Source organism: Megascapheus bottae, chromosome 27 (assembly GCF_031878675.1).
Source record: "Megascapheus bottae isolate mThoBot1 chromosome 27, mThoBot2.hap1, whole genome shotgun sequence".
NCBI lineage: Eukaryota > Metazoa > Chordata > Mammalia > Rodentia > Geomyidae > Megascapheus > Megascapheus bottae.
Window position 1 is genome coordinate 14852642 of NC_143535.1, and position 13921 is coordinate 14866562.

Sequence of the window (13921 nt, forward strand, 5' to 3'; positions counted from 1 at the left end):
TTAAAAACAGAGTATGTATCAAATCATTCCCAGAATCAAACTTTAAAATAATTTAGAGATCAATGACTCAGATACATGTGGATTATATTTTTCTTCTAACTCTGTAGTTGGTTACAAAATCCTAGACTGGGACTGGTAGATCCCATGTGGGACACACAAGTTGTTATGAAGGGGTAATAATGGGTGTTTGCGTTCCAATCCCTAGATCATCACATTCGTTCTGAAAACCTCTCTCAAGGCTGCGTAAATCCCCAAGGCTGCAGATCACCAGACTGTGTACCTAGGAGGCAGGACTTTGGCACCTGGATAACCCAAGCTAAACTTGTCACAGAGCAAGAGTTTGCTCTGCTCTCTTTATGCACTCTTTCGGTGTAAGTGAGGAGAATGTCAAAAAAGAATCTAAATATAGTGAGTGTAAATTCAGATCATTTCAGCTCAGTCTTAAGAACCCCACCAAAAGAGGATCCACAGATTAGGTAACAGGTGCTTCTCTGGAATGAATACATGGGTCTAAGGTGAACGTGGAGAACATTTTGTGAAGGACAAAATAATCAAGAGACCCAGCTTTTTATGCCCTTCATGCTGTATCTGGAATGATAGGGAGTCTCTAACTCCTCACAGATCTGATTCTTCCACGGAAATATTTAAAGGGCTAGATTAGATGATGGAGAACCTTTTATTTTTCTGGTCTTATTTATCTAGTTCTAGTTCTTTCATATCTCAGTTTAAACTCATCCATATTCTGTTTCTTCCATATTCATCTTTCTTTTCAAGGGATACAAGAACATTTGGTGAACTGGAAGGCATTGACTTTCTCTTCTTGTGTCTTGTTCAAACATAGGGCAGTTCTTTAAGCTACATTCATTCATTCAGCAAACATATTTTGACATCAGTTTTCTTCTGCTACTCTCTTGTGAGCTTGGCAATTGAGCAGCTGAAGAAGAAAAAGAAAAGAAGACTACCAAGGGACCCAAAGAATTGGGCAAAACTTAGGTCATTGGAGGACTCATTGAGATTCCACTCATACCTCCCGTCCCCCTCTCCTAGTCCCATCTAATGATCTCTTCTCCAGCCCATACTCTCATGCTCTTACCTTGGATAAAAGGGAAAAATGACCCACATCTGGATCCCATAGTGAGAAAAGAGAAGGGAGAGAATAGGCACGGGCAATGAGGCTTCGTGTCAGGTGGCAGTAAGCTGGCAGCTCTCCGTGCCTTGATCTCAAGGCCACATTCTCTCAGAGGAATGGCGGCAGGAGGGGAGCCAACAAAAAGAGCCTGGAGATGGAATGCCGGAGCTTTTGGATGCATGGGCACGGTGCTGTAACAGCTGTCCTGCAGATGGGGAAGAACATTTGAATGTTGAGTTTATATTTCTAGAAAACCCCCCACTCCCCCTTCCCACTCTGCTCACTCTTTTGCTGGATTATGGTGGGTTGGGGTTTTTTTGGTGAGGTTTAGCAAAATAAACAGAATCTAACCATAACTGTCTGAAAGTGCTAAATTACCAAGAAAGACATAACAGATTAACAGTGCAAATTAAACCTAAGTGGGAGACAGCCAGGACACTGCGGGGCTGAGAAGAGCCACAAGAGGTATGATTTTCCTGCCCTGGTTCTTCTTCTGTAGACTCAGCCTGTCTCCAGCAGACTCTGATTTGGAAATGAACAACCATGTCCACTTTAGACTCAGCCAGTCCCCTGGGCTAGAAACAATCCAGTCAATACTATCTCTTTATCCCATCCCTGGCTTTTACTCATCCTAGTGGGAGCCAAAATTCATATCCTTTTTTAAAAAAATAAAAAGACAACATTCTTGGATGAGCTGGACACCATTATGTTGAATGAAATAATCCAGGGACAGAAAGATAACTATTACATGATCTCCCTTATATGTGGATTTTTTTCCAAGGCATCAAATTTCATTACTTGAAGGAATGGTACAAGTTAAAAGAACTTAAGATGTTCTGGTACAACTTATAGAAAAGGTAATGGTAACACCAACACGCATGCACTGCCTCGGTGACTAGAAGTCATGTGGCTCTGAGGAATCAACCTAAGACTTAGCTCTCATCAGTGTCTCCAGAGTGTGCTTGTCAAAGAGATACTCTGCCATGCCAGATTCAAGGCCTGCCATCTTGTGCAAGTTGGTGACGTGGTCACTCAATTCTTTGATGGATTTCACCTGCTCATTCAAATAATGAGTCTCAATGAAGTCACACAAGTGGAGGTCATTTTTTTTCTCCAATGGCCAGTTTGTGCAATTCCAGTAGGTGACTGATTCACACTTTTTTTCCAAGGGCAATGCACACTCCATTGCATTCAGCCTGCTTTCCCAGTCATCGCAGTCTAATTTCTTGATATCCTTTCAGAAGATGTGGCCACTGCACTGATTCTGCAGCTTCACCAGTTTCTCTACATGGTCTCTCTCCTCGTGAGACTGGTGAAGAAAATATTTGGCAGAGTTCTTCAAAGCCACATCATCTTAATCAGAGTAGTAAGACCTGGACAGGTAGACCTAGGAGGCATAGAGCTCCAGGTTGATCTGGTGGTCTCCGAGTCCTGGTGGTAGTTTTGGCGTACCTGCAAGGGGGATGCAGTGTTCCCAGGAGAGATGCAGGACTGCAGGGTTCTCAAGTGGTGGTGGAGTCTCAAGGTCAGTCCAAGGACGCAGTGGAGAGGTGGTGGGAGGTTGGTGACTCTGAGTGGGCAGCTGGGATGGGAGTCGAGCACTGGGTTCTGTTCAAGCACCTGCTTCTGTTGAAGCAGTAAACCGCAATGACCCCCTGCAAAGAATATCTGGCCAGAATTATTATTTTTTTAATGCCAAACTCAATGGAACAGAGAGTAATATGGAGATTAACAAAGGCTGGGAGTTGAATGGCCACAAAATGTTGCTAGACAGCTCTGTTATATCTGGTATGGTGGCCACAATTTAACAACATGTCACATACTTGAAAATTGCAGCTCAGTAGCCAGTGGCTCATGTCTGTGATCCTACTTATTCACCAGACTGATAATATATGAAGATTCCAGTTCAAAGCCAGCCCAGGAAAGAAAAGTCTTTGAGACTGGTAGAAAAAAAAAAGCCAAAATGAGGGCGGGGAGTTTGGCCTAGTGGTAGAGTGCTTGCCTAGTATGCATGAAAACCCGGGTTCGATTCCTCGGTACCACATACATAGAAAAAGCCAGAAGTGGTGCTGTGGCTCAAGTGTAGTGCTTCATCCTACAGAAAGCCCAACGACAGAGCTCAGGCTCTGAGTTCAAGCCCTAGGACTGGCAAAAAAAAAGCGCCAGAAATGGAGCTGTGGCTCAAGTGGTAGAACACCAGGCTTGAGTGAAATAGCTAAGGAACAGTGCCCAAACCCTGAGTCTAAACCCTAGTACAGGCAACAAAAATCAATGAATAAATAATTCATTTCATTTAGCTATTCCACAGTGGAAACAATATATTTACATATATATATATATATATATATATATATATATCAAACATCATGCCATACAATACAATTACGGGCAATTTTTACTTGTTAATTAAAAATTAATTAAAAGAAAAGCAGAGACAATCTATCTTCTTCCCATGAACCTAGTCCAAGGCTAAAATTGTAATATGTTGGCATCGAAGAGACTGTTAGAATGAGGGTCTAATTCTTCACTTGACTCTCAACAAGACAATTGCTTGTCCAAGATCCCTCACTGACATAGCTGAGACTGGAACCCAGCTGTCCTGAATCCTAGGATACATGGACACACACACACACACACACATACACACACACACACATACACAAACACACACACACACACACACACACACACACTCTTTCTGAATAGCTATCTCCAATTGCTAATTTCCCAATTTCCTTCATTCTTAAAAAAGGGGTAGTCGGGACCAGGAGTTTGGCCTAGTGGTAGAGTGCTTGCCTAGCATGCACGAAGACCCGGGTTCTATTCCACAGTACAACATACATAGAAAAAAGCTGAAAGTGGTGCTGTGGCTCAAGTGGTAGAGCACTAGCCTTGAGAAAAAAGTCCAAGGACAGTGCTCAGGCCCTGAGCTCAAGCCCCACAAACTGGCAAAAAACAAAACCAACCAACAAACAAACAAAAAGGGCGGTCATACATAATGACCACCTTCATATTTTCAGCCAGTATGTATGCCTAGCTTCTATGGCTCTGAAGTTCCTACATCTTAATCTTAAGGTCTCCTTAGTTCAAGTGCATAGTTTATACTTATCGAGGCCCTGCTATTTGTCAGGCAATGTGTTAAGTTTCAGGAACTCAAAGGTGAATAAAGCACAAGCATCATTTAAAGTTCTACACAGAGTCACCAAGGAAACTTCCAGAGTTCTTCCTTGACTAAGTATACCTATTCAGCATAGATAAAAACACCAAATGCTCAGGAGCTATGCAGGGTGGGTTAGTTAGGAGAAGTTACAAAACTGAGCTACAGTCTATAAAAACAAAAGAAACTACATTCTTGAAGGGAAATCTCTCACCTGTGAGTTATGGTTTAAAGAGAAAATACCCCTTACATTCTCATCTACTGGGGTCTTAGTCAATGGACTCTGAGGATGTAAATGGACCCAAAATTGTTCTGGCTTAATCTATGGATTAATCCTCTGATTAATCTCCCTCCCCCCCCATACACACATCTTTATTTTTTATATTTTTGTGCCTCTACTGGGCCTTACTCACTTCCTTAGGTTTTTGTTGTTGTTGTTGTTGTTGTTGTTTTGTTTTGTTTTTGCTCAAAGCTAGCACTTTTTGTTCATGTGCCAGCATTGGGACTTGAACTCAGCACCTGGGCACTGACTATCCTTGGGCTTTCTCAAGGCTAGCACTCTACCACTTGAGCCACAGCACCACTTTCAGCTTTTCCTATGTATGTGGTACTGAGGAATCGAACCCTGGTCTTCATGAATGCTAGGCAAGCACTCTACCACTAAGTCAAACTCCCAGCCCTATTTATTTATTTTTAAGTAGTGGAAAAGAGAGTTTTAATTGCACAAGTATAATTCTACAAGATTACAAGTACAACACATCTTGATTAACGTCATCTCTTCTATCAGCCTTCTCCGTCTTTCTCAACCCTGATTCATAGTTTGACGGCATGACTGGGAGGTGTGAGAAGTGGGGGGCAGGTAAGGTCAATAGAACCATGACCTGGAAGGATGTAAACTATTCCCTGTCCCTCCTCCTCCCTCTGCTTCGTGACCACTGTGAAGCAAGCAGCTCCAGCCACATGTACCACCATACTCCAATTTGCCTCTGGCCTGAAGCAATGGACCCAGTTGACCTTGGTTTGAGATCGTGAGCCAAAAAAAATAACCTACCCCTTTCAGTTGTTTTTCTACCACATTTGTCACCGTGACGAAAAGCTGACTAACGTAACGTGAAAGAGAAGTTTCTAGTTTACTAACAGATGTAGAACCAGAGGACATGGATTTGAGTTATAGTTTTACAACTTGCCAGCAATGAGACCAAAGGCAAATAGTCTCATCTTTCTGAGTCTCCACTTTTGAAATAAAGAGAGTGGAACCCAGCTATAAGATTGTTATTAAAACACCATATAAAAATCAATGCATTTCCTGCCTCTTCTTGAGACACAGGAAACCTCTATAAATGTCAATGCCTTCTTTTCTCTTCAACGCAGGTTTCACATGACGTATCCTTCATGGCGTGACCCATATGGAAGGCTTTAATACTTGTTTATTGCGAGACTGTCATTGGTGAGGACCTTCAGACAGAGATTTGCCCCTTGAACCCTTCTCTGTGTGACTTTCCTCCTCGAATCTGTTTAAACTAGGCCCCTAGTCCTCGGCGCGACAGGACTGGCATCCCTTCCTGCTGGCTCAGATTCCTCTCTTGGAGTCTTTTCTGGCACAAGGATTGCTCTAAGCTATGCTTGGTTTTGAAGAAGGAAAAATGAAAAGCCGTGGAGGAGATGGAGCTCCCAAAGATAAAATTCTTCCATAATGAGCCGTGAAAGATGGATGGGATTTAACATGCAGAAGACATGCTGACATCAAGTGTGATGGTGCATGCCTGTAATCCAACATTAGGAAGGTGGAGGCAGGAGAGAAAGGGTTCAGGACCAATCTGGACAACATAATGAGGGCATAACCCCTATTCAAAAAGGCAAGAGAAAAAATAAAGACATACTACGTACCACTTCCTTCTCTCCCTCCTTCCCTTCCTCCTCTCTTCTTTCCTTCTTTGTCTTCCTTCTTTCCTCCATCTCTACCCCCAACCTCTCTCTTGTACCAGGGCTTGAACTCAGGGCCTCAGCAATCTCTCTTGGCTTGCTGACTCATGGCTGGTGCTCTACCACTTAAGCCATGCCTCCAGCTTTTTGCTACTACTTGAAGACACATAGTCTCATAGACTTTTGCCTGGGCAATCCTCAGACCCTGCTCCTCTAGATCTCAGCCTCGGCGGTAGCTAGAATAACAGGAGTGAGTCACCTGTGTCCAGCTAGGGCCTCCATTGCTTTCACTATCAAAAGGGAACAACTAAAGCTACTCCCTTTTGGTTGTGAAGATGAAATCGGAAAGGATGTATGAAAGAACACAACAAATAGGAACAGATATTATTATTTGTTTTCTTTTCTTATTGCTGGTACATCTCCACTAGGGTCTGGCCTTCATCAAATTTGGGGGAAATGAACCATTTTATTTCTTTTTGCTAAGTAGCAGCATTCCATCTCAGGCTCTTCTGTTTGTAACCTCCATCTCTCCACCTGAGCTGGGGAAAGCAGGAAGTGAAGGCTGGACCGGAGAGCCAGCTTGGAGCTGTCTCCTTCTCCCTGTCTCTGTGGGGGAGTGTACTTGGCAAGGAGTAGCTCCCTTTGCAAATGCCGAAGGTGAAATCCATCACCCAGGCCTTGGGTTGAGTGAGATAAGATAGAGGAAAGTAAATCTACGCTCCTTGAGATAAGAAGCTGCAACCTAGGCCCCCAAAAATGTAACCCTCGTGCCAGCCACCCACTTTTGCAAGGCAGAGTGGGCTGTACAAGAGATTTTAACATCAGACTCCCTCCTCCAAACATGGGCGGCTCCTCACAGCCGGGCCTTTTTCTTCCCTTCCTCTTGCCACAAACCCCACCTTAGAGAAGCAATCGGTGGTTTTTGTTGGATCCCTCTTGGCAAAAACAAATGTTCAAAAAAATACCTGGAGGTATCAGAAATCACAGATAAAGGCTTAGATGCATACAGTTATACAGTCTGAGTGTAAATCTTAAAGGTTTTCCCTTTTTCTATTTGTTCTTTTCGTAGCAGACCCCCAAGATTTCCCTGTTTCTATAATCCCAGAATTTCAGGAACTAAGATTTTAGAGGATCTCAAGTCCAGGCTTAACCTGAACTGTGTATTGGGATCCTGTCATAAAACAAGAATAGAGTCTTGCATATGTTAGGTAGGTATCTAATTTTTTTTAAAGCTACAACCTAGCCCTAGGCCTTAAGCTTTAGGTACAGTTTCCTCTTTTTGGGGGGGGGAAGTACTGGGGTTTTAACTCAGATAATCATACTCACCAGGCAGACACTCTACTGCTGAGCCATGACTCCAGTCCTTTTGCATGGCACAGTGTGACTTGCTGTTCAGGTACATGCTTGGATTTCAACCCTCCTGATTTTCCTACTATAGCGGGGATGGCAGGTGTGTATTGCCAAGTCTAGCTATTGGCTGAGAAGTGGGGAAGAACGGACTCTCTGTGAGGTATCACTAGATGAGCTTGGTGGATGGGTAGGTGGCCTGGAGTGAGAGAACTAAGGCCTAGTTGACATCTTGGCTCAGCCACTTGTCTACTAGCTGATGAAGGACACATGACACTGGGCAAGTTATTTAGTCTCTCTCTTGCATTTCTCCTTTGGGATAAATAAAGTCTAGATGTTTGTTTATCCTAAAGCTGTGAAATGATGTATGTAAAGCCACTGTGGACAACTGTACAGGTTAGGATGCTGGCTGTGTTGGGGAACTGGTATGGCAGCAAGGGATGCTGATTGGGGATGAGGAGTGGAGGAGCTGATACAGCCAGACAGAGGAGAAGAGATGAGCGTAAGAATGGGGGCATCCCAATCACCCTCGTCCTCCGGGTGCTCGGGTGCTCCTCATCGGGCCCTTGTGTCAGGAGATACATGAAGAGAGAATTGCATAGATTTATATTCTCCCTTGGCTGGAACCCACAGTAAGAGGCAGACAGCTGAGATCAGGGAGTGACAGAACATGAGTGGATATACAAATAGACAAGATTAACTATTCTCATTGTATACACAAGAGGCTTTGCTAGCACTCAGCCAATTAGAAAACTAATCTAAACAGCCACTGGCTTCCCCAGCTCTCCACAGCCCTTGCAAACATCTGTTCCCTTTACACTTGTTGCTGCTCCTGAACAAGTGTCCAAGCCTGCCCCTTGGGTTCAGGTACCCATGTGAGCCTCAAGGGTTCCTCCAGAGCAAAGGATTGTGCCTCTCCCATTCCCTGAAACCCCTCTTGTGTCATGCTGGGCTACCTACAGAGTCCTCTCACCTCACCTCCTCTGAGAAGCCTCCCCAAGTCCCCCAAACAGAGGGCCCACGCCTTCCACGTGGCAGGGCCATTTATCCAGGAGTCCTACAATGAAAGCAGAAGGTAAAGCCTTTGAACTGGCATTCGAGGAGATGGTTCAGTGTTGATTCCTCTGGAAATCTGATTTTCTATTGCTATTACGGTACTGTTATTACTGTTAGATTGTTTTCCCTTAACTGTCTTTATGGCTGGTGGAGTCTCCTGCCGGCTCTTGGAGCAGGTTGACTCTAAGATTCCTCTTATCTCTTGGCACTTACTCCCTGTGGAATCCCTTCTTCCTTCTGAATATAGCTGAAACCTGAAACTTACTTTAAAAAATAATAATTGTATTGTTGTTTTCTTTATTTTTGCAAAACCGAGGATAGAACTTGGCGAATGACAGTAACAGAAAAACTCAGAGGGGCGCTGGTGGCTCACATCTGGAATCCTAGCTACACAGGAGACTGAGCTCTGAGGATCATGGTTCAAAGCCATGCTGGGCAAGAAAGCCTATGAAATCTTATCTCCAATTAATCACCAGAAAAGCTGGAGGAATGGCAGTGTCTCCAGTGGTAGAGTTCTAGCCTTGAACAAAAAGACTCAAGGACAGCATCCAGACCTTGAGTTCAAGCTTTGGGACCAGCAATAAGAAAGAGAGAGGGGGGTGGGGGAGGGAGAGAAGGAGGGAAGGAAGGAGAGAGGAAGGAAAACAAAGAGAAACAAAGAGAAAAAAATGCACCAGTGGTTAAGAAAGATCTAAATAAATAGATTGAGAGTAAAGGCTTCACTACCCATTGCTTGCATTATCTATGCCATTCTTTCCCTCATTACAACCCTAGGTCTTAGCTCCTGTCTCTCTCTCTCTCTCTCTCTCTCTCTCTCTCTCTCTCTCTCTCTCTCTCTCTCTCTCTCTCTCTCTCTCTCTCTCTCTCTCTCTTCTCTCTCTCTCTCTCTCTCCATTCCTGCATACTACATTCCTGCATTTAGTTGTTCTTTGAATTTTTAATTTTTCTCCTTAAAAAAAAAAAGATCTAGTTCTCTCTTCAAATACCTGATCTGGGTGAATTGGAGTCATTTCTGATGGAAAGCAGTCTTGTTCAGAAAGGCTCTTACCCACCCTGCTCAGGAATGTGGTTGCTGCAGATATTAAAACAGACCTGCAGGCGTCTGTACTGAGTGCAGAGCTCTGCCAGGAATGACCTCAGCCTGCACAGCAGGCCTCTTACCTATGAAAATCCACTGCTGCATTCTGCAAAGCCTCCCCCTTCTCGGTACCCCCACATCCACACTGCAGCTTCTAGACCCGTGCCTGAGTCACCCTTGCCCACTCAAATCTACTGCCAAGAGTCAGGAAGGCAGCATCATCGACCCTGTGGAGAGAAGATGCTGTAAGTCCATTGGTCTCTTTGGATTCAAGTGGCTTTGGCTGAAGGATGTAGATGTCACCGCTGGCTGTCCCCTTTCCTTAGATCCCTACTCTCCCCTCTCCCAAAATAGCAATGAGGCTCCTATTCTGGATAACAGATAACAACTAGGCTTCATTTCTGCATAGGACAATCTTCCAGAGAAGGCCAAGACTCTTGGGGCAGAAGCTAGAATCCTGGCTGGGTTTCCATATGGGCCTTGGATTTCACTCTGCTTAATTCCACTCCTATGACCAAATCCGAATATATCAAAGATGGAGTAGAAGCTCTTGTCAATCATTAGAATTCCCAGGAGAATCTCAGTTCTCATGCATTCCAGCTCCCAAATTCAACAACCTGTATCCCGTGATACTCCTGGTGAGTATCTTTGCGTACGTATTCTATTTCCCCTATAATATTTCTAGCTCCATTTAACAATGAATAAATTGTGACTCTGAGACAGTAGTTAGTGAGCAATTGGTAGAACTGGAACTTAAGCTGAGATCAACTGAGCCCTCTACTATTTCCACTACAGCTTCATCTCCAGTCCCTACCATCACACTTGCTCAAGTGTGTAATGCTTATTTACCTCTAATTTCACATCTCATGTGCATGTTGATCAGTTCATGCTGAAATGTGCACACTATTTTATCCCATTGCTGATCCTGTCTTCTCAGTTGTTTTGATTGAGTGGCTTCATGAGTATTAATGCAGCTTTCCAGGCTAGAGACCTGGGTTTTAAGCTCTTACTCTGCCTTTAATGGGGGTGTGTGACTGTGTGCAAGTGACTCTGTGTGTGTGTGTGTGTAGAAGGCTGACACTCTACCACTAGATTCTCAGCTCCATTTCCTGCTTCCTTCCTTCCTTCTTCCTTTCTTTCCTTCTTTCTTTCTTTCCTCAGTCCCTCCCTCCCTCCCTCCATCCCTCTCTCTCTCTCCCTCCATCCCTCCCTCCCTCTGTCCATCCCTCCTTTCCTCCCTTCCCTCCTCCCTTCCTTTCTCTCAGACTTTTCTACCTAAGCTGGTTTTGAACTAGAATCCTTCCATCTCAGCTTCCTGAGTAGTTAGGATTACAAGTGTGAGCCACTGGCATCTGGCATCAGAACTGTGACACTGAATCACTTCAGTTGTCTGAGCCTTGTATTGTGAAGCTGATAAATTGGATGGTTTTGTTCTAAGATTATGATTTAAAAATATATAGGTTGCCTCTTGGCGGGGGGGGGGGGGGGGATCATTTCCCAAACCAACTGGGGGATGGTTTGGCTGAATGCACCGCAATGCCATCTGAAGCTTGGGCTCCAGTAGAGAGCACTTACCCAGCTGTTCCAAGATATTAGGAAAACTCTGACTCCCAACTCTACCCCATCAGGTTCCTTCACTATTCTCCCTGCCCCCCTCCTAGCCTTCTACATGTCGTTATGACCTCTGATAAGATTTCCCTTGCTTCTCATTGACCAATGATTATCGCCCATGCCAGTACCACACCAGACAGCCAGCCACTTCACTGATCTCTTTAGGAAGACCGAGAGCCTGGTGTGAAGGCTAGTCAATCCCCAGTGCTCAAGAAGACCCAGGGGAGAGGGGGAGAGGGTGCCTGCAGCTGCTCCCAGCTGTCCAGCCTAACAATGCAGATCCTGTCAAGTCCCCAACTCAGCCTTCTTTGTGTTGGGGGGGGGGGTGTTATTCAGATTGCAGTATTAACTGGAGGCATCTCAGCTGCTTCCGGTGTTTCAGCACAGATCCCTAAGACACTCAGCCCAGCTCTTCATCTAATGAGCGCCCCCAGCAGGTGGGAAGAGGGAGATGGAAGAGTCTGACACCATCATCTCAGAGCCAGGAAGTCAGATTTCTCTGACTGGAAATGATTCCAAGAACCCAAAGGGTTCCAGGGCTCTGCTTCCAAGCATGAAGCAGGCATAAAAATAGGAGCAGACCTTCGTTTTCAGAAACCTTTGGGAGGGTGATTTTATGACCTCTCAAGTCATCGCTTTCCATAGTTCACAATCCCGAATGGAGAGTTTTCTACCAACTGTCCTCTTCACATTCAAACCACATGTACAGACTACTTGGGCATGCCTTGCTCCTCCCCTGAGCCCAGGTGTCCCCTCCATCACCAAATATGGCACTTAGGATCATCTAAGCTGATCTGTATACTGTGGTTTCCACAGCAAACCCAATGCTTTCTATGGCTTTAGATATCTGCTTTAAGACTTTATCAGCTTCTTAAAGCATTGGTGAGTGACACTACAAATTATTCTTTCCCCCTCAGATTCCTAAATACTAAGTTATTACTGACAGTTTTGACAAATATACTTACTTTTGTATTTTCTTCTGTTAATATCTCTCCAACATACTTCGTATACTTGGAATTCCTTCAGTGTACAGAGCAGGCATCCTTCTTCCCTCTGAACTGGTGTGGCGGCTTGTCTCCTGACAATCAGAAAGTCCCACCTGAGAGTGAAAGACTTTAGCTACAGTTGGAGCCCATTTCCTTTGTTGACGGGACCTGAAAATATGATAAAATATGATAAAACTTTGGCCAGCTGCCAACATACTGGCTGGCACCCAAGACCAATTTGGGGATATGAAGAGGGAAAATAGCTCTTACTGTTAAAAAAAAATAGTGTTTTAGAATGGTTCAGAGTGGAAATAATCTTCCTATAACCAGATCTATTCTAACCCTCTTCTCTTGCACCTTAGTATCCTGGCCTGCCAAAAAAAAACCCCAAACTATACTAGTAGGATGACCTAAATTATGAGGAGCATTGTTCAAAGGCAGCCTGGTCACAGGTGGAAGGAAAGTATCTGGACAAGAGCATGGTGGGTCCACAAAGGCCAAACACAAGCCCAGTGTCTAGCTTCATCCTCTGTCCCTTCCACCAACAGGCTGACTCCTTGAAGCTCTTCTTGAGTCCTAATGAAAAACAAGTTTGGAGGCATGACTTGGGGCTGGGGTGGGGGCTGCTGAGCAGAGTTTATAGGCACTTGCATTTTCTTAACAGCTCCCTCCTCACACATTCCTCCGCATTCTCCCTTTTATTAATGTGGCATCTTTCCCAGGCCACTTTATGGGACCGTGTGTGTTTTCACTTAGGCCCTGATTAAGTTTGATCGTGTCTCTCCCTATGAAGAACCCTTAGATCTTGCTCAAGGCCTTCCCCCTCCATGCCTCCCTCTGCAATGGCTTCTCTATTTTGGTTGCCTCAGGGCTCCCAGGCTCATCTCTCCATGAAACCCCAAGGACACTAGCACTGGGCACTTCCCTGCACCTCTTCTGGAGCGCCAAATAAGATACCCTAGTCTGATGACTCATCCAAATCTGAATTGACTCCTGGAACACATCCAAAGTCAGATCTCCTGCAGAGGATGGAAAGGAAGATTGGCCTCAACGGAAGATATTTTTTTCTCCAAAGGAATGTGCAGCAAGCCCTGAAGGCTGTTGCCAAAGAGCAACTCTGAAAATGTTTGAAGCAATTGCAGCTCTGAAAGAACATAGCTTTCCAAGAGGCCTATTTTCAAAGGCATGGCACACATTTTTTTTTGGAGAGTTAGGCTTTGGCATGTTTATTTAAAATTAGAAGAAAAAAAAATAAAAGCTACTCGGTGTTGCTAGCAGAAACTTGGTGCTCTTAACCTTCCTTTTCTTTTTAGTTCGTTTCCAAGAGGGCAGGATCACAGTTTGCATTCACTTGGTCCCTGAAACCGGTTCCTTCTCTCTTTTTCTTTAAAAGCTTGGAGATGGCTCCTTTCCCTCAGACATGAAGGGGCAGGTATCAAGACAAACCTGTGATGGATGCAAACCTATCCTCTGAGACAGAGTATGTAAAATGAGAAGAATAAGCCACATTCCATTGGGGATGGGAATGAAACGTAGCCATCCCTGGCTGGAGCCCTGTGGTAAATGTCAGGGGCTTTATTACTATTATCAACCAATGCACACTGGCCTCTTTGGGAATCTTCCCTCATTGGTCA

General features: G+C 44.5%; 1 protein-coding gene and 1 long non-coding RNA gene across 3 annotated transcripts; one reads left to right on the forward strand and one right to left on the reverse strand.

Moving 5' to 3' along the window:
- Positions 1–692: 692 nt before the first annotated feature.
- On the reverse strand, positions 693–12573 carry LOC150045695 (uncharacterized). Of its 2 annotated transcripts, XM_090319827.1 has the most exons (4): positions 9774–9855; positions 2582–2784; positions 1094–1334; positions 693–934 (listed from the first exon to the last, which is right to left on the reverse strand). In XM_090319827.1, the coding sequence occupies exons 1-4, from the start codon at positions 9793–9795 to the stop codon at positions 870–872; spliced, it is 531 nt and encodes a 176-aa protein (XP_090175953.1). In that variant the 5' UTR covers positions 9796–9855; the 3' UTR covers positions 693–869. The 2 variants fall into 2 exon arrangements, 1 of the variants encoding a protein (XP_090175953.1); XR_016532867.1 differs by lacking the exons at positions 2582–2784; positions 9774–9855 and adding an exon at positions 12267–12573.
- LOC150045696 (uncharacterized) lies at positions 9736–13502 on the forward strand. Its single transcript, XR_016532868.1, has 3 exons — positions 9736–9935; positions 10100–10328; positions 13157–13502. It is a non-coding gene; the product is annotated as an uncharacterized LOC150045696 (long non-coding RNA).
- Positions 13503–13921: the final 419 nt, after the last annotated feature.